This window comes from Triticum urartu, chromosome 5A (assembly GCF_056163025.1).
Source record: "Triticum urartu cultivar PI428250 chromosome 5A, HENAU_Tu73, whole genome shotgun sequence".
NCBI classification, from domain to species: domain Eukaryota; kingdom Viridiplantae; phylum Streptophyta; class Magnoliopsida; order Poales; family Poaceae; genus Triticum; species Triticum urartu.
The window spans coordinates 684,063,734-684,090,537 of record NC_141877.1 but is presented as its reverse complement, the minus strand read 5'-3'; the positions used below and the strand labels follow the sequence as shown (position 1 = coordinate 684,090,537).

The window sequence follows — 26,804 nt, the reverse complement described above, 5'->3', positions numbered from 1 at the left end:
CTTTGATCCTCTAAAATCTCAATTTGTTGAGCTCCTCTTTCTAATGATTAGTGATGTGTTGTGTTGAGCATTCCTTCTTCTTTTCTCACCAGGCTAAGGTCTCACTGATCTCCTGCTTCTCCTCACTTGTGAAGACCTACCTCTCCTCATTTTCATTCAATGGATATTTATTCACCATGCAGTTTTATTTAACTATTATATGTAGTATGATATTTTAGTTCCTTATTTTTGTCTTTTAAGTGTTATAATTTGCCAGATAGTATGAGATTGCCATAACAATATGAGGTAGAACTATGTACTTATTCGCGCGCGTGGGGGGGGGGGGGGCACTGCCCCCCAACCGACTTGTGGTCAATGGTGTAGCGTATCTACAACAATCATTTTTACCTTGGGAGGAGCTTGCATTGTTTTCGCCCGTGGTCTGTGGAGTTCGGCTCTATATAAATTTTGCTCCTGAGTTGTGCAGTCTCGTCGATCTCTGCTTGATGTTCATCATCGTCCAATCCCCACTCCATCATCCAGGCGAGTCCGTCTGTCCGTGCTGGCTTTTGCAGAGCTACAGGCCAGTGATTGCCTACTTGTGCAGGTTTCACCACATCAACATCACTTTTTGCAGTTAATTAGTAAGTAGTGCTAGCTTTCATCATTCGAGCATTTCCCTGTTTTCTTGATCCTTTTGTCTTCCCATCCGCCCGATCCATCATCATTTTGGAATATTTAGGTACTAGACCAGCTGTGTTGATTTGCATTGTGGGATCTCATATGCACCCTGGTTGGTTCTTTCCAATTGGCCCTAAATTTTTTTATTCTGAAATCTCAAGCCATTGAGCTTCTCTTTCGAATGACTAGTGATGTGTTGTGCTGAGTATTCCTTCTTCTTTTCTCACCAGGCTAAGGACTTGTTGATCTCCTTCTTCTCCTCACTTGTGAAGACCTGCCTCTCCCTCTACTCGGTTTCATTCAAAATATATTTATTCACCATGTAGTTTTATTTAACTATTATATGTAGTATGATATATTGGTTCCTTTTTTGTCTTTTAAGTGTTGTAACTTGCGAGATGGTATGAGATTGTACAAAAAATCAGAGGTAGAGCTACGCACTTATCGCGCGGGGGGGGGGGGGGGGGGGGGGCAGCATTGCCCCCCAACCGGTTTGTGATCAGTGCTGGTGCGGAGTGGCAGGCCAGTGGTTGCATACTTGTCCAGGTTAGTAGCATCAGCATCACTTTCAGTTAATTAGTAGTAATAAGTAGTTCCCTCAAAAAAAATTGTAGTAATAAGTAGTACTGGCTTTCATCGCTCGAGCATAAACTGTAGAATTCAGTACCATTTGGAAAAGTCGTGCAGTTGAGTTTTGATCATCCCAAAGGCAAATCATGTAGAGTATTTCCCTTGTTATTTTGGAGTAGCGCTTACTGTTAGGCATATGCCATTGACAGGCTTTCGTGTTAGTAAATTCATTGTTAACTTCCTGTTGCGTGATAGTTCTTTTTCCTAGATCTGTTAATTATTGAGGATAATGTGCTTATGAAGAGGACAATACGTTAATAGTAGGGATTATATATATTTTACAGAGAATATAACAGAAACGTACTGTTGTTTAGTGTTACATTGGTAGTTGCAAACAAAAACAGTAAGATGAAGGTTCAACTCATATTTCACATGAGTCCAAATAAAGGTGAAGGTGCATATGGTAACCAGCTTATGGGAGGCATAAGATTGAAGCATGTCTTCTGATAATTGAAATGACAGTCGGTAGCTGCAAGAAGGACACATACAGTGTGATATAGTTTGCAATTGCTATAGGAAATGATTTCAAAAATTACTTTATAAGTGACCCGTTCATTTAGTCTTTGAAAATTAAAACCCTACGGCCAGTGGGTTTGGCACTTTGATTTTTTGCTTGGCCTGCAGTGTCTTTCACTGGGAAAGAAACAAACATGAGTAATGCAGATAACTGTATAAGTTTGAAGCATAGGAGACAGGTGTATTACTCATTTAATGTTTCTTCTTTGGCCCTGATCCACAAGACGAGAGACTAATTTATAGGCATCTAGGTCTGTGACACGTATGAGCTTCACATCATCATGAAACATTAGATGCTATTTGGTTAAAAATAGATTGTTAATATGTTGTGAGCCTTTATGGCTAAATTTATTTTATTTTCGGCATATAACACAGATCTTGTTTGGTACAGTCTGGTAGCATACAAGCACATAGGACTCCTAATATTTTCTTAAATATGACTACATCCATCAGGGGAAATCAGCTACGCAGACAAACAAAATGACCAAATTTAAAAGTGTGTACCTTTTTTTTAGATGAAAAGGGCCTCGCCCCTGTTCCATTTCTTGCCGAAATGAAACAACAGAATAGCATCGTCTTACAGTTTAGGCAAACGGCGGACAGCAGAAAGGCTGCCGCAGTGAAAGTAGGACAAAATACAAACTAAAGCCTGAACTAAAAAAGAAAACACCGAAAAAAAACAAGGCACTATAGTGCAGCGAGGCCGTAGCCAAAGTCTAGTCAGCAACAAGGCTTCAGAAGGTGTCTCCACGCCTCATCCAGGGTCTGGCCACATTAGCAGAGGTGGGCTTCTCGCTTTCGTCTCGAGTTCTTTCGCAGTCCACACCACCTTGTCCTTGGCACATCCTGAGGATAGGCACTCCCACGAAGACAGATTTGACGCAGTTTTTCGCCAGATAGCCTGTAAGCCAGGCCAAACCACATTATTGAAAACCATGTCATTGCGAGTTTTCTAGATAGCCCAAAGCCCAGCTGCATGTACAATATTTGTTACAGCAAAGGTATCTCCTCTGATCCAGAACTGGGAGATGGACATTATACTAATGTCTTCATCGATTCCAGTTAGGATACACAAGGCTTTCCAGAATTCAACAGCAACAACACAGGAGCTAAATAGATGGGAACAAGTTTCCTGTTCAGCACAAAAAACGCAGCTGGGATCGCCTGTCTCCTGCCTTTTCGACAAATTATCTCTGGTTAACAACTTGTTGTTAGTCAATAGCCAGAGAAAAATCTGGATCCTAGGAGGAATTTTGATCTTCCAAATGGCAGGAGAACTAATGGGATAAACACCTCTAAAATTTAAGAACTTATAAAAGGATTTAACAGAGTATATCCCTTTGGAATTCAGATTCCAGATAGGGGTGTCATCCTCTACAGTGAGATGAATAGAACTGGCAATTTCTAAAAGCTCATACCATAGAGACATAAGTTCATGGGTAAAACATCTACGGAAAGTAATTTTAAGGGTGCTGCCATCCCAAACTTTATCAATGGTGTCATTATGTTCATTAGCAAGAACATAAAGGTCCCAATATTGGGTGGCCAATGTGGCATTACCAAACCAATGATCCTTCCAGAATCTAATCCTTTTCCCATTGCCAATTTTCCAAGAGAAACCAATTTTAGCAGCTTGAGCTGCCCAGAGCATCCCTTTCCAAAAGGGGGATGCTCCAGCATCGGGGCAAGCAAATAAATTGCTTTGAGGATTATATTTGGAATCAATTATATTTTTCCAGATCTTGCCCTCAGAGTTATAGTATCTGCTGACCCAAGAGGCTAATAAAGCCAAATTCATGTCCCCAATGTCAGTGATACCAAAACCCCCAAATTCTTTCCTCATGGTAATAGACTTCTAGGCAGTCAGATGGTACTTGTGGTGACCTTCATAATCATCCCAAAAGCAATGAGCTAGTTGGGAATTTATGAGTTTAATGGCCCACTTAGGGAATTTAATGTATCCCATGAGGTAAGAAGGAATACTAGCTAAGCAGGCTTGGACTAAAATAAGTCTTTTGCCAAAAGAAAGAAGTCTCCCTCTCCACCCAGCAGCTTTCTTGATAATCTTATCAACAGTGGGTCGGAGATCCTCCTTTCTAATTTTACTGAAATGTAAAGGGGCCCCTAGGTATTTAATAGGAAAAGCACTTAATTTGCATCCTAATGTTTGAGCAAAAACAAGTGCTTCATTCCTATCAATATTGATAGGGACTAGGTCACATTTATGAAAATTAATTCTCATGCCAGAGATCTGCTCAAAGCAGGACAGAAGCCATTTGAGGTTCTTGGCATGATCAAGATTATTATCTAAGAAGAGCAAGGTGTCATCAGCATATTGCATGCTAATGATACCAGCAGGATTAGAAGGGGGAAAAACACCAGCAATTAGGTTTGCTTCAGTAGCTTTAATCAAAATCCTGGTGAACACATCAGCCACTAAATTAAACAATAGAGGAGAGACAGGATCACCTTGTCTAGCTCCTTTGCCAACTATAAAATAGTCACTGTTGGTGTCATTTATTCTGACACCCACAGATCCATTGCAAAGCAGAGATTCAAGCTTATATGTCCAACCAGGACCAAAGCCTCTCTGCCTCAGCATCTTCAAAAGAAACTCTCTACTAATCATATCATAGGCTTTTCCATAGTCTAATTTAAAACAGAAACCAGACATTTTATTTGAGGCCACTGCATGAACTACCTCATGAGCAGCTACAATGCTTTCCAAAATAAATCTCCCTTTCAGGAAGGCAGTCTGATTAGGGGAAATGAGAACATTACAAACAGGGCCAAATCTGTTTGTAGCACATTTAGCAAAAATTTTAAAACTACAATTGATCATGGCTAGAGGCCTAAATCTATCTAGCTTAATAGCATTAGGCTCTTTAGGGACCAAGGTCAAAAGGGAGAAATTGAGCCTATATAGATCTAGATTGCCATCCTCCCAATCTTTAAAAAGAGCAAAAAGATCATGTTTGATTAAATCCCAGTATTTCTGGTAAAAAAGAAAGGGAAAGCCATCAAGGCCTGGAGCTCCTTCGGCATAGGAGCCAAATACAGCTGCCTTGATTTCATCCTCAGAGAAAGGCTTTTCAAGTAAATGAAAATGTTCTGTGGAAAGTAAGCTATCTTGATCCCAAAAGTCATCCTTGAGATCAATATCAATAGTAGGAACATAGCCAAACAGCTTTTTGTAATAATCAACAGCTAACTGCAAAATACCTTTAGTGTCTTCCACAGGACCTGAAGGGGTTTCTAGGACAGCAATCTGTTTCCTTCTCCTTTTTTGATTAGCCACTGCTTTGAAGTACCCAGTGTTGAGTTCTCCCTCCAGTATTTCCTTCTCTCTGGACCTCTGTCTAGCTTTGATCTCCTCCTTCCTCCAAATATCCTTTAAATCACCTGAAATGTTATTCATTCTTTTTTTAGAGTTAGGGGATAAAGGTTGAGATTCAGCTAAAATGTCTAAGCAATTAAACTCAGCCACCAAAGCTTGCTTGGTCCTATTCTGGTCTGCTTCATAGTTAGCACACCATCCTTTAGCAGCTTTCCTGGTGGTCCTGATCTTAAATTGCCAAATATCAATGGCCTTGGTGAAACTACATTTAGTATTCCAGGCTTTGTGGATAACCTCATCAAAGCCAGGAATTTCTAGCCACCATTTTTCAAATCTGAAAAACTTAGTAGGGAAAGAGGGAGGTCCATTGGAAGTGTCCAGCACCAAGGGTGTGTGGTCACTGCCCACTCTGGGGAGAGCTTTAATGGAAGCCCCAGGGAAAAGGCCCTCCCAATCAACAGAAACAAAGACCCTATCTAGTGTGGCCATAATAAGGTTGTCTTGGTTATTAGCCCAAGTATACCTTCTACCAGCATTCTTAATTTCAATGAGACCAAACTTATTAATCCAATCATTGAACAGGTCAGCCCAGTGCTGGTTAATGGAGCCAGTATTCTTCTCACTGGAATTCCTAATCAAATTAAAATCTCCACCAACTAAGGTGGGGCCAGACCACTCAGCAAGGACATGGTCAAGTTCATTAATGAAATCAATTTTAAACTCATCATAAGCTGAACCATAAATAGAAATCAACCTCCATTTAGTGTCATTATGTTTGCACTTTAAGATACAGGAGATGCAGAAAGTGTGAATATCACAATTTAATATGTCAAACTTATCATCTTTAACACCAATTAAAATACCTCCTGCAGTACCAACAGCAGGGAGCCAATTCCACACAAATCCACTCCTAGAATCAATAGCTTCTAGTTGAGGGATGGTAAAATCAGCTTTCTTGGTTTCAGACAAACAAATGAAGTCTGGGCAACAAGCTTTAACAAGCTCTTGAACCCTGGTGTTCTTAGAAGGACCATTAAGGCCTCTGATGTTCCAGAAAGCACCAATCATAATAAAATCTTCTTAGGAAATCTACTTCTACTCTGACACTTTTTAGTCCTTCGATGGGATACTTCCATCCAAGGGAACTCACCCTCCTCCACTTCTGAAATATTATCAGTTTGTGGAAAAGGGTTTGTCTCAGTGTCACTATTAGTATTGCAGTAATTAACTCCTTTGACATCAGTGTCAGGAGTGGGAAATAATTCAGGGTTGTCCTTTTGGAAATTAGACAACCTATGAAGCTCTATCCGCTTGATATACTCAATATTGTTAAAGCAGCTAATAGGATCATTCCCAAGTTTTAATCCAGATATCTCAACATTATATAAGAGAAGTTCATTGTTAAGGCAAGCAAAGGAATTAATGGAGCTAGCAGTAGATTTACCTCTAGTAACCTCCAGATTCTAAACTTGCTTAATTTCCTGGGCTTTAGCTATAGTGTTCTTGCCATCTCTTTTAATCCTGTTGCTCATCCTAGTGGCAACAACAGGGCCCTATCTCCCCTGACCAGTCCTAGTGGGCTGAGGTCTGGGAGCAGGACAAGAGAGAGCAGTGGCAGCTGAGGCTGAGGTTAGGGGGTTGGGGCCAGTGTCATTGGGGTTACCTTTCACTGCTTCAAACTGGGCCAGCAAACTGTTACCATAGCCTTCATAGCTGGCTTTTTTAGTAGCATCAAGATAACTTTTAGTCACAGGGGCACCCAGGTGATTAGAAGAAGGTAAATGAGCTTGCTCAGTAGGGGTATCAGGGATATGGTGGACAGATCTAGATTTAGATCCACTTGGGGCAGGGGTAGGATTTTTAGGAATCTGATTGCTAGCATCTTGCTCCATCTCTTCCCCAAGTAGGTCATCATCACTGTCATTATCACCATCACCATTCCTGTCAGCATTCTCATGATCTTCAGAACCAGTAGGACCAGAAGGACCATCTGGAGGTTTGTGGTTAGGAGATTCAGTGCCAGTGTTATCATCAACTTCAAAGTTGAGTAGATACAGTTCCTGCTGGATCTCATAGAGCCTATCCTTAGGAATAAGCTTCTGGTCTCTAACAACAACTTGAACCCTGACAACTTCATAGAAACTTCTGAAAATTTCATGCCAGTCAATATTGACAATGACACCCAAGGAAGAAGCAATTTGGGTGATGACTGGCCAGGTGCACCAGACAGGGGGAATGCCAATGATATTAACCCAAACTTCATTGAGAGAATCAAAGGCAGGTAAGTCACCATGCCAGTCTTTGAAGGATATAGTCACCCCCTTCTTCTTCTTCTTCAGGTTAATGGATTTGAAAGCAACCAAATCAGATATCTTTTTGTTGGGGGGAATCTAACCAGAAATTGAGTATCATCATAAGGTCTGATCTGCCAAGGCCAGTTAGTTTTCCACATACCAATAAAGCATCTCTCCAGTTCTTCAGCAGTGATGTTGCCTTCTTCCACAACAACCAGGCCAACATTGCCAAAATTCAGCCAGCTACTGTCACACTTGTCACCTGCTTCAATATGGAGGAAACCTAGGCCACTGTTGGCACTCCCCCAATATTGGGCTGCAGGATAAGGTTCATACCATTTAGGGCAGGCGTCCATATGGTGTCCTGGGGTTTTACAGATAAAGCAGACCTTTGGAACAGAGCACATGCCCACAAAGTGTCCATGGAGGCCACAGTTATAGCAAATAGTGCCAATATACTTAGGATCTATCATATACTCTTCATAGTCAGAGGCTGTATGACCAGTAGCACTGTCACCAGTTCCAGCAGCAGTCATAGTTTGCTTCTTAGCACCAGCCCTGTTCTTCTTTTTGTTCTTCCCAACAGCTACTTGCCCACTTCCTCCAGACGTGCTTCCAGAGCTCAAAGGGAGAGGCTGAGTGAATTGCATTGGGAGATTCTGTTGCATATAGGGGAATTGGAACTGCGGCTGTTGCATCCAGGGGGCATCTGAGAGTATTGATAGTTTTTGGCAGGGAAACCAGGATAGACTTGATTCATGCCAGGATGAATGAAATTGGGAGAATTGCTTCCTAACGGAATGATGGGGGGCTTTGCGAAGATAGACATGGGAGGGCCCTGTTGGTTGGGGGCAGAAGCAGGAACAGGGACAGGGGCAGCTGGAGTACGGACTGGAGGTGCATTCACAGCAGCTGGGGGTCGAATCGCATCACGGCCACGCCCGCCCCCTGATCTTCCACCCCTAGGACCAGGGATCTGCCCAGAACCAGCCATCTTCACTACAGCAGCAAAGGGGATTTTCCCAGTCTTCCTAGACCAAGAATCACGGGAGAAGCTGAATTGCTTTGGAGCAACGATGCGGTCTGAAGGGCCAACAGGGTAGCAATCTGAAGCCGAAAAATTACCAGAAGCAAAGAGGTCGCGCCTAACCCAAACTAGATTGCGGTGGTCATGGCGGCGGAGCGCACGAGGAAGAACCCTAGCGGGACGAGGCGCAGGATATCTGTCAGAGGGGGGATTATATATCCTTTCATCATTAGAGGTGGGGGGAGAAACAACGGTCTCGATCTCTTTAGGCGGAATCTGACGGTTGGTCCAATTTCTGCGGCCGATAGCTGGGTCCCGCTTATCGATCCCCAATTTTCGTCCGTCGAAGTGCGGAGCTACGAAGGGCGCCGGAGATGGGGATCTCCGGCGACTATGAGCCACATGGCAGCCATGATCCCTCGTTGTTTTAGTGGAGGAGGAAATAAAGCATATTGGACGGCCACTAGAACCAGATTGGGGCAGATCGGAGTTGACTCTATTCCTACAAGCACTAGGTCTCATCGGAGCGGGAACAACATACGGCGGTGGCGGCGTAGAACGTCGGTGGCTGGGAATCAAAATAATAGAACAATGTCTCAAAGCTTCATCAGAGGAGCAGCATTTACCAGGGATTGCCATAGTTGTTAACGAAGAGATCTTCTCCTTCTCCGGATGAGGTAGGCAAAATTCCGTCCCACCTCCGATCGATCCAGCCTGAGCACTCACTCCCAAATCGACGCCGGCGGCCAGGTTGAGATGCCTTGGAGCGGCGCACCCGAGGGCACCACCCCCAGCATCCCTTCCCATCTCATCGCCGTGCGAGGATCGCCGGATTTCGCCTCCGCCCGCGCCCACTGCACATATGCCGTCGACGTGGAGTGCGGGAAGGGGGGCATCCGCGCCCTCTCCGCCACTGTTGCTTCGTCTTAGATGCGCCGCACCAGATTCCTCTGCTCTGCTTCTGCTCTCAGCCGGCAGGCTTCCGCAACCCTTGTCGCCGCCTCCTTTGATTCCGGATCTCGCACCGCCTCCCCCGCCCGATCCGCCGCTTTGAGTTCCTGGATCCGGCAGATCCACGCCGCCGTAGCAGCACGAATCCGCTTTGCCCGATCCACCCACCCCGGGGATCCCATAGCCACGAGCACCGCCTGCGGGAGAGGTGAAATCAATCTCACCATCTCGGCGCAGTCCTCCTTGAAGCGATCCGCCGATGGGGGCGGGGGTGGAACAGCGGACGACCTCGCGGGGCCTTGCCTCCGCCGTCTCGGAGGCATCTCCAAGGAGCAGCGTAGCTAGGCCCGCAAACGAGGCAACGGCGCGGGCGGGGAGCGGAGTCGCCGTGGTGCGGGAACGGGGAGCGGGGAGTGGACAATTATTCTCTCAGGCAATGCGTACCTTTGTAGGCTTATATCTGTAATACCCGTCAGCAGCGCAATCAGGAGCGGCACATGAGAGCGATCTACCGTAAAATAAACACATCTTCTGTACCATTTATGATTTCCCCTCGTCCCTGTGTGACAGCATAACAAGCGCTTGGTCAATCGCAAAGCATCATAACATATAAACCAAAGATGTTTTAGAAACATGCCAACCACAATCTCAAAAAATATGATATTTTGTCTGGGTACATACTATTATTACAGTTTTTGTTTCTTCTAGAACCAACTCAACTTGAATTTGCATATAAGTTTCTGTATAATTAAGCAGGAACCATTTGACTAAGAAAAGAAAGTTATCACACGTAAAGAAGTATAAGAAACGAAATAACAGCAAGGATCATATGCATGCACCTGTTGGAGCCAGACCCTTGCCCTAGCTCACCCTCTCGTCACGCCCTCTCTCTCGCACATACACAAGAAGGAGGAGGAGGAAGAACACGGTGGGCACATTGGTTTCCGGCACACATACGCCTGCTGCTCGAACAGCCTTTTCCCGAGCACGAACTCGACACCACGGTTACAACGATCGTCCGGAGGGGGGTTTATACCTGGGCCTGTGCTGGGCGTGACCCGCACGATTTCTACCCAGCCGCGCGCCCCAGATATTGCCCATACACAAGTCGGACCATGCCCAGATTTTTTTCTAAAAAGGGGCATCCCCGGCCTCTGCATCAGAAGGATGCATACAGCCAACTTTATTACCAAACAAAAAGGTTCGACGACAGTCTTAAAGTCTCAAGAAAGTACAAAAAAAGCTCACAAAGAGCAAAAGACAAAAATGAAACCACAACCGGCTAGCAAGATAAAGATAGGAAAACTAATTGCCTATCCTATTACATGACCGCCACCCAAACCGGTTGAAAATATCCCGTGCTACCATCTCCCATCGGATAGATTCAGTAACCAAATGCTCCCTGGCCTCCGTCAGAGTGAGTAGCGACCACATACGGATCAATGCCGTAGCTCGGAAGATAACCTGCAAAAATGAGTGTTTGTTGTTCTTTTAAAGACCAAATCATTTCTGCAATCCAGATAGCCCATAGTAAAGCACATACTCCTACGCGAATGTGTCTCGCTGTTTGGAGCTCAAACCCATCAAGCCACATCCCAAATAACGTGTTGATACTATTCGGAGGAGTCATATTAAAGGCTATGTGCACAGACTGCCAAAGAATTTTTGCCAAGGCGCAATCGAGAAAGAGATGTTTGATGGATTCATCTTAGTCACAGAAGCTACATCTAGTGGATCCATTCCAGTTGGGTTTTATCAAGTTATCCTTAGTTAAAATGACTTGTTTGTGTACAAACCACATAAATACTTTAACTCTCAAGGGAACTTTGACATGCCACACATGTTTCAAAATAGGAATAGAGCTAGAATTAATAGCATCCAAATACATGGATTTAACCGTAAACTCTCCATTCCTAGTTAGCTTCCAACACAACTGATCGGGTCGTTGAGTTAGTTGAACATCCATCAATCTTCTCACAAGATGGAGCCAGGCTTCCCAACGGTTTCCGGCTAGTACTCTCCTAAAGTGAATATTAAGAGGCGTGGACTGACATACTGTCTCAACGGTTGCATCTCTCTGTTGAACAATGCTATAGAGAGAAGGATATTGAAGCGCGAGGGGTGTATCCCCTAGCCACGTATCCTCCCAAAATCTCGTAGAAGTACCGTTCCCAATAACAAACTTCATCCGATTAAAAAAGACCGATTTAACTCTCATCAGTCCTTTCCAGAAAGGCGAATACATCGGCCTCACTGTCACCTGGGATAAAGTTTTGGAATGAAGGTACTTATTACCCAAAATCTGTGCCCATGTAGCCCCGGTCTCACTAGATAGCTTATACAACCACTTGCTGAGAAGACATTTGTTCTTGACCTCAAGATTTTCAATACCAAGACCCCCTTGGTCCTTCGGTCGACAAATAATGTCCCATTTAGTGAGTCTATACTTCCTCTTGAGATCGTCACTTTGCCAGAAAAAGCGGGAGCGATAGAAATCAAGTCTTTTCCGAACTCCAACTGGAACCTCGAAAAAGACAAAAGAAACATGGGCATGCTTGTGAGAACCGAATTAATGAGAATTAAACGGCCTCCATATGACATCAGTTTGCCCTTCTAGCATCCCAGTTTCTTCTCAAAACGATCCTCAATGCTTTTCCATTCTCTGTTTGTTAGCTTACGATGGTGAATTGGTATACACAAATACGTGAAAGGTAAAGCCCCAAATTCACATCCGAATGTTGGGGATATAACTATTTGTGTATGGCGGTTCAATAAAGGGTCTAAGGCCCACAGGCTGCTTAAGGCCCATAGTGATAAACCGCCATGATGGCATTACTTGTAACATAAGGTAGAAGTAACTAGTCACCGAGCCGGACACTGTCTATGAGCCAGTCGGGACTCTATAAGCCGCAGGGCGTCGACCCGTGTATATAAGGCGACGACCCGCCGGCGGCTTAGGGCAAGAAAACAACCAATCGATAACCGGGCATAGCGTATCTCACTCCCTGGTGATCGAAACCTCAAGCAATACCAACCCAATTAGACGTAGGCCTTACCTTCACCGTAAGGGGCCAAACTAGTATAAACCTCTCATGTCCTTTGTCCCGATTAACCCCTTTAAGCTTCCTAGTTGCGATGGCTCCACGACTAAGTCCTTGCAAGAGGACATCTGCCGTGACAATTCCACGACAGTTGGCGCCCACCGTGGGGCCAGCGCACGATGGATTTGAGTTCTTGAAGGGCAGCTTCGAAGGGCTCAAGGGATACGCGGTCGGCCGGATGACCAAAAGTCGTCGCGGCAAGATCTACATTGATGACGAAGGCTGGGGCCCCGACGCCAGCTCAATTGAGTACGGGTACCGGGTCCCCTTCGGCGGAATCCACGTCTTCATCGGCCGGATTGGTGAGCTGGGCCCTGAGCTGGACAACAGCACCGACCTCGTCGAGACGGCTCAGCGCGCGAGACCCGCCCGGGCTCAACCCTTCATGAAGCGTGCCTTCGTGGGCTGCGTCCATGGTGGGGAACTTTTTGAAGGATCTGAAGATGGTGGTGAGACGGCCGTCCTCTTCGATGGTGATTCATCCGCCGGTTCAACAGATTCGCTACACCCAGTGCAAGATGGCGGGCTTGGGGGCTGTTTCGATGGCAGCACTATTCCGGACCCCTCTGAGTCGCCAAACTGGGCAGGAGTCTTCATGGATGGTACTCAACCTGGTCAAAATTCTATGGCCTCGGCAGCGGTAATGTCCGGGTTAGGAGCGGCCTGGGCAGGAGGCCCTGTGCGCTCGCCGGCTCAGTTGCTGATGGATCTCATGGATAAGCTTACGGCCCTGTTAGCCGCTACAGTCATCCTCGCGAACCAAGATGAGCATGATGCAGAGGTGGCGCAGGTTCATGAGGAGATCGCTCGAGCCAAGGAGGCCTTAGCGGCTGAAGATACTAGATTGGCCACAGAGCAGGCGGCTTTGGATGCACGGGCACAGCAACTTCAGGCAGAGGCTTACCAGCTCACAATGAGTCTGAACGCATCTAACAAGGTAATGAAGAGGAGACATCAAAAAACTCAGTCCCGTTTACCTCCGATTTATGATCCTCGGAATCTTTTTTCTACACCCGGAGCCGGCCCAAGTAACCCGCCAGGTGCAAACCAGCTCATGACATCCGGAGCGGGAGGCCCGGTTCAGCCTCAGGTGACGGCGCCTCCTCATGGGAATATGGCACCGCCCCGTTATGTGCCGATACCACCGGGTCACTTCTCCAACCCCATGGAGAACTTAATCGCAGCATCAGCGCGTTTGGCGGCTCTCCCAGTGGACGGTGATGATCCGACAGCGGTGGAGACCCGGAGGATCAGAGAACTTGTCCAGACAGCTCTGGCTCAGCAAGAGACTTACTCCTACAGCGGGGACATGATTCATTCAACTCCTCCGCCCTGGTTAGCTCCGCCTTATCCAAACCGGACCCCGAGTTACAGCAGACACATGGAGTCAGAGGCCTTGTCAAGCAACGCTCAGCGTCGGAACCAGCCTGGCGGGTATAACCCGGTATAGGATCGGATACGTCAGGAGGACGAGCGGGCGGCTCAGATAGCGGCTCAGCTAGCAGCCCAACAGGACTTACCGGCTTATCCGACGACTTCCGTTGAGGCGGGAGTTGCTACTAGAACCGAAGGTGTTCCTTGTTTGGTGCCGGCTCTGCGTAATGTGCGTCTGCCCAAAGATTTCAAGGGACCTCGAAAGGTGCCGAATTACACGGCCGACTTACAGCCCGAAACGTGGATCGAGAGTTATGAGATGGCCATGGAGCTACTGGAGGTTAGCGACGCAGCAATGGCTAAATACTTCACCATGATGTTGGATGGAATAGCCCGTTCTTGGTTAAAGGGCTTGCCACCCAATTCCATTAGTTCATGGGCAGAGCTAAAAGCCCGTTTCATCCAGAACTTCAAGGACACTTGCAAGCAGTCTATGTCGATTGTGGACTTGACAAATTGTAAGCAGGAGGAAGGTGAATCCACAACTCATTGGGTACGCCGGGTTAAGGAGATAATACATTCGTCTGACAAGATGGATGCCGGCTCTGCAGTCCTCATGTTGGAGAAGAATTGCCGCTTTGAGCCGCCGAGATAGAAGCTGGGGCGCCTTAAGCGTGATTGCAATGATATGGGTACGCTGATGGCGGCTTTAGTCAAGTACGCCGATTCTGATAGTACCAAGGATCCCGCGTCTGATGAGGAGAAGATAGGGAAGGGAAAGAAGAACTGGAATGGAAAGGGTCAGCAGCATAACCCGATGAATCAAGGAGGCAATAAGCGTAAGGCGGAGGGTAGCCCGAAGTTCGTGGCCAATGCCAACGCGCAGGGTAACAATCAGAGACGTAAGGGAAAACCGCCCCCTCGATCTGGCGGGTCAGGTCCATCTCTTGAGCAGCTACTCAATGAGCCCTGCCCGAGACACGGCACCCGGGAACGACCCCCCACTCACTTGTGGAAAGATTGTGCGATCATGAAGGCTTTCAAGAATTCTAATACGTTTGATGGCAATCATGGCCCGGGTGGCGGCTCGGAAGCCGGTGGCTTTCATGGCCCGGGTGGCAGCTCAGGATCCGGCTTTCAGGGAAACCAACAGCAATCTGGTCAAGGAGGACAACAGCAGCAGTAGTCGGGTTATCAGAGCCATCCGAAGCAGTTGAATAGTGGGCAGTATCATGTGTTCACCACTAGCTTGTGTAAACGTGACCAGAAAATTCATAAGAGGGCTGTGAACTCTGTTGAGCCGGCAGTTCACTAGTAGAAAAAGGGGCTTTTGTCCCGGTTGGTAAGGCCGTTTAGTCCCGGTTTTCGAACCGGGACTAAAGGGTCGTTACTAATGCCTCTCCCCTTTAGTCCCGGTTCTTACACGAACCGGGACTAAAGGGCGTGGCCACGTGGAGCTCCACCTTTAGTCCCGGTTGGTAACACCAACCGGGACTAAAGGAATTTTATGTTTTTTTTTTGAAATTTGTTTTTGAATTTTTTTAATTTTTTTATTTTCAAATTTCTAAATTATTTTAACCTCTAGTCTATAATCACCACCCCTCACCACTGCTCAATTTATCCTCTAACCACCCCTCATCATTTCAAATCATCTAACTTCCCGAACGGTCACCCTGCACTTGTTGTTTTCCTGACAATAGTAAGATATCAATCCTATTAACCTTCAGGAATTTTGCTTGAGCATGAAGTGACACATTTCACATGCCATGAACCGGTACTAATGCCTCAAAGCCCATTAGTACCGGTTGGTGGCACCAACCGGGACTAAAGGTCTAACCTTTAGTCCCGGTTGTTGCCACCAACCGGGACTAATGGGCATCGCACCCTTTAGTCCCGGTTCGTGGCACGAATCGGGACTAAAGGGCCCAAGTGAACCGAGACTAATGCCTTAGCCGCACGAACCGGGATAAATGCTCACATTAGTCCCGGTTCATGACTGAACCGGGACTAATGTGAAAATTGGCCTGTGACCAAAGCCCTATTTTCTACTAGTGGTTCCTCGTTACTTAAGGTGGTCAGAATAGCCCATTGTCTGGAGTAGGGAGGATCACCCTCCCCGGGTTGATAATCCGGGTCAGCTAGCCTTGGTGGTGGCGCCGCAGGTCGGTGGATATAAATTCACTAAAGTGCTCATGGACGGAGGTAGCAGCATCAACATCCTCTATTACGAGACCTTTCGGCGCATGGGTTTAACTGGCAAAAATTTAAAGACATCTGACACCGTTTTCCATGGAGTGGTGCCTGGTAAGTCGGCATACCCCGTTGGAAGATTGAGCTGGAGGTGGCCTTTGGAGATGAGCATGATTCTAGGGCTGAGAAGTTAACCTTTGAGGTGGTCAAAATCAAGAGTCTGTATCATGCTTTATTTGGGCGGCCGGCTTATGCCAAGTTTATGGCGAGGCCGTGTTATGTTTATTTGCAGCTCAAGATGCCGGGTGAAAAGGGCACCATCACGGTGCATGGAAGTCGAAAGGTGGCCCTGGAATGTGAAGAAGGCGACGTGGCTTATGCCGAGTCTGTCTGCGCAGCAGAGGAGCTCAAATTTTATCAAGATAACGTTGACCCGGCGGATATGACCTCCCTCAAGAAGCCAACCACGGAACATGACCCGGCGATGAAGTTTAAGTTGGCTGCTGAGACCAAGCTTGTTGATTTTACTCCAGGCGATTCATCTAAGCAGTTCAACATCAGTGCCAACTTGGATCCTAAATAGGAAAGCGCGCTCATCGAGTTCATCCGTGAGAACCGGGACATCTTTGCATGGAAACCTTCTGACATGCCGGGTGTACCGAGAGGACTCGCTGAGCACACTCTTAATATTGATCCGAAGTATAAGCCGGTCAGACAGTTTCTTCGGCGATTCAACGAAGAAAGACGGAAAGCTATTGGAGACGAGGTCGCGCGGCTCTTAGCGGCCGGATTCATTGTTGAAGTTTTTCGCCCGGAGTGGTTGGCTAACCCGGTGCTCGTACTCAAGAAGAACGGCACCTGGCGGATGTGTGTGGATTACACGGACTTAAATAAGGCTTGTCCGGCTGATCCTTTCGCTCTCCCCCATATTGATCAAATCATTGATGCTACGGCGGGTTGTGCGCGTTTGAGCTTTTTGGATGCTTACTCTGGTTATCATCGGATCAAGATGGCAGTTAAGGACCAGGAGAAGACGGCCTTCATCACTCCGTTTGGAGCCTTCTGCTATGTATCTATGCCTTTTGGGCTCAAGAGTGCCCAGGCGACTTATCAGCGGTGTGTACAGAACTGTCTCCACAATCAGATTGGGCGCAATGTTCATGCTTATGTGGATGACATAGTGGTGAAGTCCAGAGAAAAGGAAACCTCGATATCTGATTTAAAAGAAACCTTTGATAATCTCCGGGTTTACAAGATGATGCTTAACCCGGAGAAGTGTGTATTTTGTGTACCTGCAGGCAATCTTTTGGGATTCTTGGTCTCAAACAGGGGCATTGAAGCTAATCCGGAGAAGATCAAGGCAATTACTTCTTTGGCTAAACCGGCATGCATCAATGATGTTCAGCGCCTGGCGGGTCATGTTGCTGCTTTAAGCCGGTTGATAAGCCGGTTAGGTGAGAAGGCCCTACCGCTATATCAGATGATGAAGAAAATAGACACTTTTGTCTGGAGTGATGCTGCTGATGCTGCTTTTGAGGATTTAAAGAGGCAGTTATCTGAGCCGCCGGTCCTTGCAGCTCCCATTGATAGACAGCCTTTACTGTTATATGTGGCTGCTAACTCGCGAGCCGTCAGCGTTGCAATTGTGGTGGAGCGCAAGGAGGCTGGTAAGGAGCATCCGGTTCAGTGGCCAGTTTACTACGTCAGTGAGGTGCTCATCGAGTCGAAACAAAGATATCCCCATTGGCAGAAGCTTGTTTACGGGGTGTTCATGGCAAGCCAGAAGTTGAAGCAATACTTCCAAGGTCACCCTATCACTGTGGTGAGTTCTGCCCCCTTGGGAGACATCATCCAGAACAGAGAGGCCATAGGACGAGTCGCCAAGTGGGCCATTGAGCTCGGGCCTCATGGTCTGAAGTACATGCCACGCACTGCCATTAAGTCTCAAGCCTTGGTGGATTTTATCAATGACTGGACAGAACTACAGGCACCTGAGGAGAAGCCCGATAACACATATTGGACTATTCACTTTGATGGGTCAGGGCAGTTGGAAGGCTCGGGGGTTGGAGTCGTGTTAACTTCCCCTCGGGGTGATAAATTTTGTTATGTGCTCCGGCTTATGTTTCCTTGTACTAACAATGCAGCTGAGTACGAGGCCTTACTCCATGGTCTTCGGATGGCCAAAGAGATGATTTGAGACGAGTAAGGTGCTTAGGAGACTCAGACCTTGTGGCTCAACAGGTGTCAGGCAAGTGGGACTGCAAGGATCCCCTTCTGGCGGCTTACCATCGTGAAGTTGACGATGTAGCTGGGCATTTCAAGGGTTATGTGGTGGAGCACATTGATCGAAGGAAGAATGAGGCGGCTGATGCCTTAAGCCGGCTGGGGTCTCAGCGTAAGCCGGTGCCGCCTAACACCTTTCTTGATGTTTTGCATAATCCTTCTGTCAAGTTACCTACAGAAGAAGATCTGGCAGTGACAGACCCGGAGGCACAGCTGGTAGCGGCTCTCCACATCATCCCAGATTGGACAGTGCCTTATTTGGCTTATATGACCCAGGGAGAGTTGCCTGAGGATGAGACCTTGGCGAGACAAATCGTCCGGCGGTCCAAGTCCATGACAATCGTTAATGGCGAGTTACATCACTGCAGCGTCACTGGAGCGTTTCAACGTTGCGTGTCACCTGCGGAGGGTCAGGAGATACTTCGTGAGATCCATGAAGGCGATTGCGGTCATCATGCTGGCTCAAAATCTCTTGTGGCCAAGGCCTTCCGTCATGGGTTTTATTGGCTGACGGCTCATGCTGATGCAGAAGATCTAGTTAGCAAATGTGACGGATGTCAGAAGTTCTCATGACGAGCTCATGTGCCGGCTCAAGAATTGAGGATGATTCCAATTACTTGGCCGTTTGCAGTCTGGGGCTTGACATGGTCGGGCCTTTCAAAAGGTCTAAGGATAAAAAGACGCACCTCTTGGTGGCGGTTGACAAGTTTACAAAGTGGGTTGAGGCGGAGCCAGTCAGTAAGTGTGATGCAGCCACGGCGGTCCAGTTCATGAAAAAGGTGATTTTTCGTTTTTGTTTTCCACATAGCATCATAACTGATAATGGCACCAATCTCTCCAAAGGAGCCATGGAAGAGTTCTGTCAACGAGAGCATATTCGGCTTGACGTTTCGGCTGTGGCTCATCCTCAGTCCAATGGTCAAGCAAAAAGAGCTAATCAAGAGATCTTGAAGGGTATCAAGCCCCGGCTCTTGGTCCCCTTGCAGCGGACGCCGGGTTGTTGGGTGGAGGAGTTACCTTCTGTACTTTGGAGCATCAACACTACACCTAACAGATCTACGGGTTACACACCTTTCTTCATGGTGTATGGAGCAGAGGTGGTCCTACCAAGTGACATCCTTCATGACTCACCCCGTGTGACGGCTTACGTTGAGGCGGACAACGAAAAAGCTCGTCAAGATGCACTTGACTTGTTGGATGAAGAGCGAGACTTGGCAATAGCCCGCTCGGCGATTTACCAGCAAGACCTGCGCCGCTACCACAGCCGCCGGGTTAGGTCCAGAACCTTTCAGGAAGGCGACTTAGTGCTCCGGCTCATCCAGGATCATTCTGATATGCACAAGCTATCCCCTCCTTGGGAAGGACCCTTTGTGGTCAGCAAGAATCTGAAACAACGAGTCATACTACCTTATCGATGTTCGAGAGCACAAAGACTCACGTAAGTCGGAGGAGGAGACCCACCGGCGGTGGAATATCGCTCATCTTCGGCCTTACTATACTTGAGCCACCGGCTCTAATATGTATATATTTCGACAATGTATATATTACATAAAGCAATAAAGCAGGACCTCTTTCCTTTTTCCCACCCTAAAAGGTTTACGTGTCTTCTTTGTCATGTGGTGGAAACAACCAGCAGGAGGCGGGTCATGTCTGAATCCGGCTTTTCCTTTGGTCCGGCTTATGATCATATCTGAATCTAGCCATGATCACTTGGGGGCTTCCTGTTCAAACATAGGTCGTATTCGAACCAAAGAGAACATAGCTGTCGATACCCTCTTGATCGGCATACTGCCAAACCCACTTGGGGGCTTCCTGATCATATCTGAATCATAGCTTAACCCCTTTGGGTCTGACGTGGATCGTATTTGAATCAGCGTCATTAAACAACTCTTATGGTCACTTGGGGGCTTCCTGTTCAAACATAGGTCGTATTCGAACCAAAGAGAACATAGCTGTCGATACCCACTTGATCGGCATCGCCAAAGCCACTGGGGGCTATATGATCATATCCGAAACTTAGCTTAACCCCTTTGGGACAGTTCACTGATCGTATTCGAATTAGAAGCCTTTAAATTTTGTTTGTTGTTCATTATACTTTATAAGTGTAAATGTTTGACTACCTTGAGACCCTCTTGAAAGTACTATGGAGTGGATTTTGATCCACCGGTTTAATATTGATTGCCTCAGGTTGTTAAGTACCAGGTGAACCTTATATATGCCAACCTTCAGGAGTTAAATTTACCCTCATAGGTTGGGTCGTATAAGCCGGTGAGATAACTGCAGGAATCACAGGTATGCTGTTATTTATGTTTACTAAGACTAATCGTAAGTCGGCCTTCCTAAGATTGTTTGGTATACACTCCAGATTATTAGTACCTTATGTGACTCCTGATGTGATAAAGTAGCTAAGGGGTTTCTGTTTTGTCTTCTATGCAGGACAATACAAGCAAGTTTCTATAAGGAAATAACAGATTAATAGAAACTGGAAGTGCATAGTGATGGCGGCTTATGAAAGTATTGAGCGCCATAAGCATGCGCGAAGGCATGACAAAATCAAAGTATTTTCTACCCTATTACAAGACTCCCCGAGTCTGAATGATGAAGCATTGTTTTTCTAAGAAGACATAAGCGTATGGTGCCTGGCGATTTACTCTGGGGTTGACCTGAAGCTTCCGGGTTATCCTTCTCCGCCTCTCCGTCGGCTGCTCTGTCCTGGAAGGTGGACGATGCCCAGTCAATGCCACTCAAAGCTTCAAACTCAGCTTCGTCATCTATTAAACCGGCTGGGTCGACTTCAGGGGCAAAGGTATGCTTATGGATTGGAGGGATCAGGCTGACTTTGTCATAATGAGGTGTTGGAATCCTCCGATTCTCGCTGTCATAACCCGGCTGATACTTGGTAAGATCAGTGTCGTTCCCAATAAGAGTAGCCACAAGGCGTATGTCTTTCACACAGGCGGTGAAGTCTGCCTCATTAAATAAAGTACCAGCTTCTTTCAAGCTTGGGTACCTAAGAGCAATGTCAGCCGGCTCTAGCTCTGGAATCCACGCCTTGGCCCGGCTCAAGGCGGCTATAGCTCCGGCTCTTGCAGATGCCCGTCTTAGCTCTTGGACCCGCTGAGGTAGCACAGCAATCCGCTTTAGCACATCTTGCAGAAGATGGGGGACATCATTTGATAAAGCCACAACGGCCAAAGCTCGTTGTGACACGGTGTACAGTTGCTCCACCAGAGTGTAGACTGCCTTCAGCTTGACCAACATGTTCTGCTTAAGGTTTGTGCTCCTGGGGCCTGCATTTTTAAACAAAAGGTGAGCCAGAGGTAACAACTGGAACAAGGTTTGCAGTGTTTAAGGTTTTTTGTAAAAAGCTTACCGAAGATGGCTGAGACCGTTTGAGATATCTGGCGTTTTAAGCCGGACAGCTCGGTTTTTGCCTCTGCAAGTGATGCTTCTGCTGTCTCGGCCCGAGTTACCAGTAAGGCCTTCTCATCAACCCAGATTTTCTTCTCTGACTCAAAGTTTTTCTTCAACTTCTCTTGATCAGAGACGCTGAATTCAAACTTGGAGTTGGCCTCTTGAATTTCAAGTTGTTGGCTTGCCTGGCGGCTCTTCAGGTCAGCAATCTCCAAATACCGGGTCATAGTCAAGATCATGATAAAGTAACATTAAGTCCCAAGCACCTTGCAAGAAAAGATACTTGACACTTGGGGGCTAATGTATGCGGAAAAGTTCTAAATTATTGCGCCGGCTTATGTAAACTAAAGTCCCAAGCACTTTGCAAGCAAAGATACTTGGCACTTGGGGGCTAATGCATATTACAAGTTCAAAGTATCAGGCTACAACCAGGTTAAGTGACTTCTTTTAAACCGGACAAGCAGTGTTAGACAGTTTTTCTAAGTCTACAACATATTTACTTATAAGCAATAGACTTGGGGGCTGGTACTGTAAGTATGATTGAAAATAAGGCAGCATAAGTCATACCTCAGATTTTTGCTGTATTTGCTTCACCATGTCAATTTCCAGGTCACGGCTGCTATGCACCTGGTTGATATAGCCCGAGACGATCTCTCCAATACTCAAATGAGTATAGTCAGTGATGTCCATCTTGGCCTTACGACGTTCTAACAACTCCTCCTTCGCAGGACACTTGGCAAGTACAGTGGGCCGGGCCGGCTCAACGAATTGAGTCTTGAGAATTTCCACTTCTGGATCCGTTGTCTTGACCTGGCTAGGTGCCTCCGGGTTGTCAGAACCATCAAGAGTCTCTTCAACGGGTGGGTCAGAAGTTGGTGCTGAAATATCATGAACCGGCTCAGGCGGCGGTTGTTGTGTGGAAGAGTCGGGGGCAGCCGTGCCCAGTTCCGGCTCAGTCACTACAGGATCTTGGGCCGGCTTATCCTTCTTTGTTGTCTTCCTGGGCTTCACTTGCACGTTGTGGACAAAGCAGAAGAATGAGTATGAAAACATGAGTCAGACAAAGCGTAAGGTAAACAAATTGACATTACCCAGGGGCAGTTTTAAAAGCCGGCATGTTTGACTGCATAGACTCGCCAGAGGAAGGAGAGGTATCTTGATAATTGGAGTCAGACGAATTGAGAGGCTGACGGATTAAACCCGCCAAAGGTAAAACATGGCGTGAGTCGGAGATAACCTCAGTCTGACGCTTCCTGGTTGTGTCAGGCAAGCCGGAGGAGAGCTCTGCATCCTTGCTGGTCCGGGTCTGCCTCCGGCTCTCAAATTGCTATCATTTCAAAAGAAATTGAGGATCTTGGTAAGCCAAAGGATGTGAAAATCTTACTTTCCGGGTCACTCTTCGAGTTTTCTGCCGCGACAAAGGCTCGAAGTCGAAGGAGATTATAGTTGAAGGAAATATTCCCTAGAGGCAATAATAAAGTTATTATTTATTTCCTTATATCATGATAAATGTTTATTATTCATGCTAGAATTGTATTAACCGGAAACATAATACATGTGTGAATACATAGACAAACAGAGTGTCACTAGTATGCCTCTACTTGACTAGCTCGTTAATCGAAGATGGTTATGTTTCCTAACCATGAACAGAAGAGTTGTTATTTGATTAACGGGATCACATCATTAGAAGAATGATGTGATTGACATGGCCCATTCCATTAGCTTAGCACCCGATCGTTTAGTATGTTGCTATTGCTTTCTTCATGACTTATACATGTTCCTATGACTATGAGATTATGCAACTCCCGTTTGCCGGAGGAACACTTTGTGTGCTACCAAACGTCACAACGTAACTGGGTGATTATAAAGGAGCTCTACAGGTGTCTCCAAAGGTACATGTTGGGTTGGCGTATTTCGAGATTAGGATTTGTCACTCCGATTGTCGGAGAGGTATCTCTGGGCCCTCTCGGTAATGCACATCACATAAGCCTTGCAAGCATTGCAACTAATGAGTTAGTTGCGAGATGATGTATTACGAAACTTGTAAAGAGACTTACCGGTAACGAGATTGAACTAGGTATTGAGATACCGACGATCGAATCTCGGGCAAGTAAAATACCGATGACAAAGGGAACAACGTATGTTGTTATGCAGTCTGACCGATAAAGATCTTCGTAGAATATGTAGGAGCCAATATGAGCATCCAGGTTCCGCTATTGGTTATTGACCGGAGACGTGTCTCGGTCATGTCTACATTGTTCTCGAACCCGTAGGGTCCGCACGCTTAAGGTTTCGATGACAGTTATATTATGAGTTTATGAGTTTTGATGTACAGAAGTTAGTTCGGAGTCCCGGATGTGATCACGGACATAACGAGGAGTCTCAAAATGGTCGAGACATAAAGATTGATATATTGGACGGCTATATTCGGACACCGGAAGTGTTCCGGGTGATTTCGGAGAAAACCGAAGAGCCGGAGGGTTACCGGAACCCTACCGGGAGAAGTAATGGGCCATATGGGCCTTAGTGGAGAGAGAGAGGGGCAGCCAGGGTGGGCCGCGCACCTCCTCCCCCTGGTCCGAATTGGGCTAGGAGAGGGGGGCGGCGCCCCCCTTTCCTTCTCCCTCCCCACTTCCTTCCCCCTCCTAGTAGGAGTCCTACTCCTACTAGGAGGAGGACTCCTCCTGGCGCGCCAATAGGGGCCGGCCGGCCTCCTCCCCTTGCTCCTTTATATACGGGGGCAGGGGGCACCCCTAGACACACAAGTTGATCCACATGATCATATTCTTAGCCGTGTGCGGTGCCCCCTTCCACCATAATCCTCGATAATATTGTAGCGGTGCTTAGGCGAAGCCCTGCGACGGTAGTACATCAAGATCGTCACCACGTCGTCATGCTGACGGAACTCTACCCCAACACTTTGATGGATCAGAGTCCGGGGATCGTCATCGAGCTGAACGTGTGCTAAAACTCGGAGGTGCCGTAGTTTCGGTGCTTGATCGGTCGGGCCGTGAAGACGTATGACTACATCAACTGCGTTGTGCTAACGTTTCCGCTGTCGGTCTACAAGGGTACGTAGATCACACTCTCCCCTCTCGTTGCTATGCATCACCATGATCTTGCGTGTGCGTAGGAAAATTTTGAAATTACTACGTTCCCCAACAATAGTTACCTCCTCGACGGGTTGGATGTTTCCTGTGTCTTCCTGAAAGGGAAGTAATGTCAGCAAGATGATGGTAAAGAGTAAGGAAAGTTAAAATGTTACCTCTTCTTCGTTGTCATCAGAGTCATCAAGTTGGAACATCTCTGAGGCGCTTGTTTTCCTCTTCTTCGAAGTCCCAGTCTTGGCGGTTTTTCTTTCGGCCCTCTTGGCCACCCTGGCTTGTTTGGCCGCCTCATGGTCATATTGGACCTTCCAGAAGTTGTCATTTGCCTGTGAAAAATGGTAAAGGGTTATAAGCAAAAATAAGGTATAACATAGCAAAGAGTAATCATTGACGCTGATGGCTTACCACAGGGGCCGGGTTCTTCTTGCAGAAAGGCAGTAAGCCGAAAGCATTACTGGTCACCGTGCCCTCTTTCAGCAAGGATTGGGTGGTAGCCTCCACCACGTCATCTGGTAAGTCGTCAGGATTATGACGTTGAGGATCATCTTTCTCGCCTGAGTAATTACACATTAAGTCGGGGCAGCGGCTTAACGGAATCACTCTCCAAGCAACCCAGACTCGGACCAGGTCGATGCCATCTAAGACGTTCCCCAAAAGAGCTTTGATTTTCTTGATAATGGGGGTGAGTGGCAGACGTTCAACAGCAGTCAACTTGTCCCGCAGCGGGTGAGTGGATTCAAGGCGCAAGGCACGAAAGCCGGGCAGTGGATTTTTGCCAGCCGGAGAAGTGTCCTGGCAGTAGAACCACGTCTGGTTCCAATCTTTGGGATGACTCGGTAGTTCAGCGTAAGGGAACAGGCAGTCTCTCCGCCTCTGAATTGATATGCCACCGAGTTCCAGACTGGGCCCGTTGGCACGTTCATTCTGCCAGTTTAAATAGAACAATTCTCTGAACAAAAGTAGGTTGGGCTCTTCTCCAAGGTAGACCTCACATAAGAGTTGGAAGTTGCAGATATTTGACACGGAATTGGGTCCGATGTCTTGAGGTCTTAAGTCAAAAAAGTGCAAAACATCTCTAAAGAATTTTGAACCGGGTGGAGCGAATCCCCGGCTCATATGATCCGTAAAAACTACTACCTCCCCTTCTTTGGGATGAGGTTTCTCCTCAGGCGGGTCAGGAGCACGATAAGACATAACATCCTTCTTGGGCCGATGGCCAGACTTTACAAATTCAGACAGTTTGCTTTCTGTGACAACGGACGGGGCCCAGCTGCAGGTCACAGGAGCCTTGGGAACCTTAGGTGCCATTGCGTAAATCGAAGCCTACAACAATATAAAAGAATTTTTCCGGCTCAATTCATAACCCGGAGGAGAGCATTATTGATTTATTCAGGGTGGCGGCTTAAGAAGGGGCCTAATGACATATGGGTGACTATGCAACGGTATTTAAGTTGCTGTCAGCGCTTTCCAACGGTATTAAAGTCGCTGCCGGTATCAAAGGTAATTAATTTTTTTAAGTCGCTGGAAACAAGCAAGCCTAACAATTGGTGTTGTCTTAAGCCGGCCACATGGACCACTATGACTAAGGCAGATTCAATAGATGTGATTTTTGGCTAAGTGTGGAACAAACAGGTTTCACAAGTTGCAATTATTATTTTGGATCAAACGGTGCTCTGGAAAGAAAAAATTTCTAGACCTAAAACAGTACAAAGAAGTTCATATACTCGAAGAGGGCTTCTAAAACAAGGGAAATGAGATCTGTTCTTATGCAGGATAAACACAAACAATTACCGCCGCAGTTCTATGTTGTTTTTACGATCTAAACAGGGCATTGGAGGTGAGAATTAGTGAGGGTTTGCATCGGGCAGCGATGAACGCCGACGAACTCAACAAAGTTCCAATGTAGATCTGGGAAAGAGA

At 46.8% G+C, this 26,804-nt stretch overlaps 1 protein-coding gene across 1 annotated transcript; it reads right to left on the bottom strand.

Annotated features, from left to right (window-relative positions):
- Positions 1-2,540: 2,540 nt before the first annotated feature.
- LOC147974161 (uncharacterized) lies at positions 2,541-9,271 on the bottom strand. The gene is made up of 3 exons (XM_087525191.1): positions 8,563-9,271; positions 5,029-5,208; positions 2,541-2,707 (listed from the first exon to the last, which is right to left on the bottom strand). Exons 1-3 carry the CDS (start codon positions 9,269-9,271, stop codon positions 2,541-2,543), a joined length of 1,056 nt encoding a protein of 351 aa, XP_087381317.1.
- Between the last annotated feature and the right edge of the window lie 17,533 nt (positions 9,272-26,804).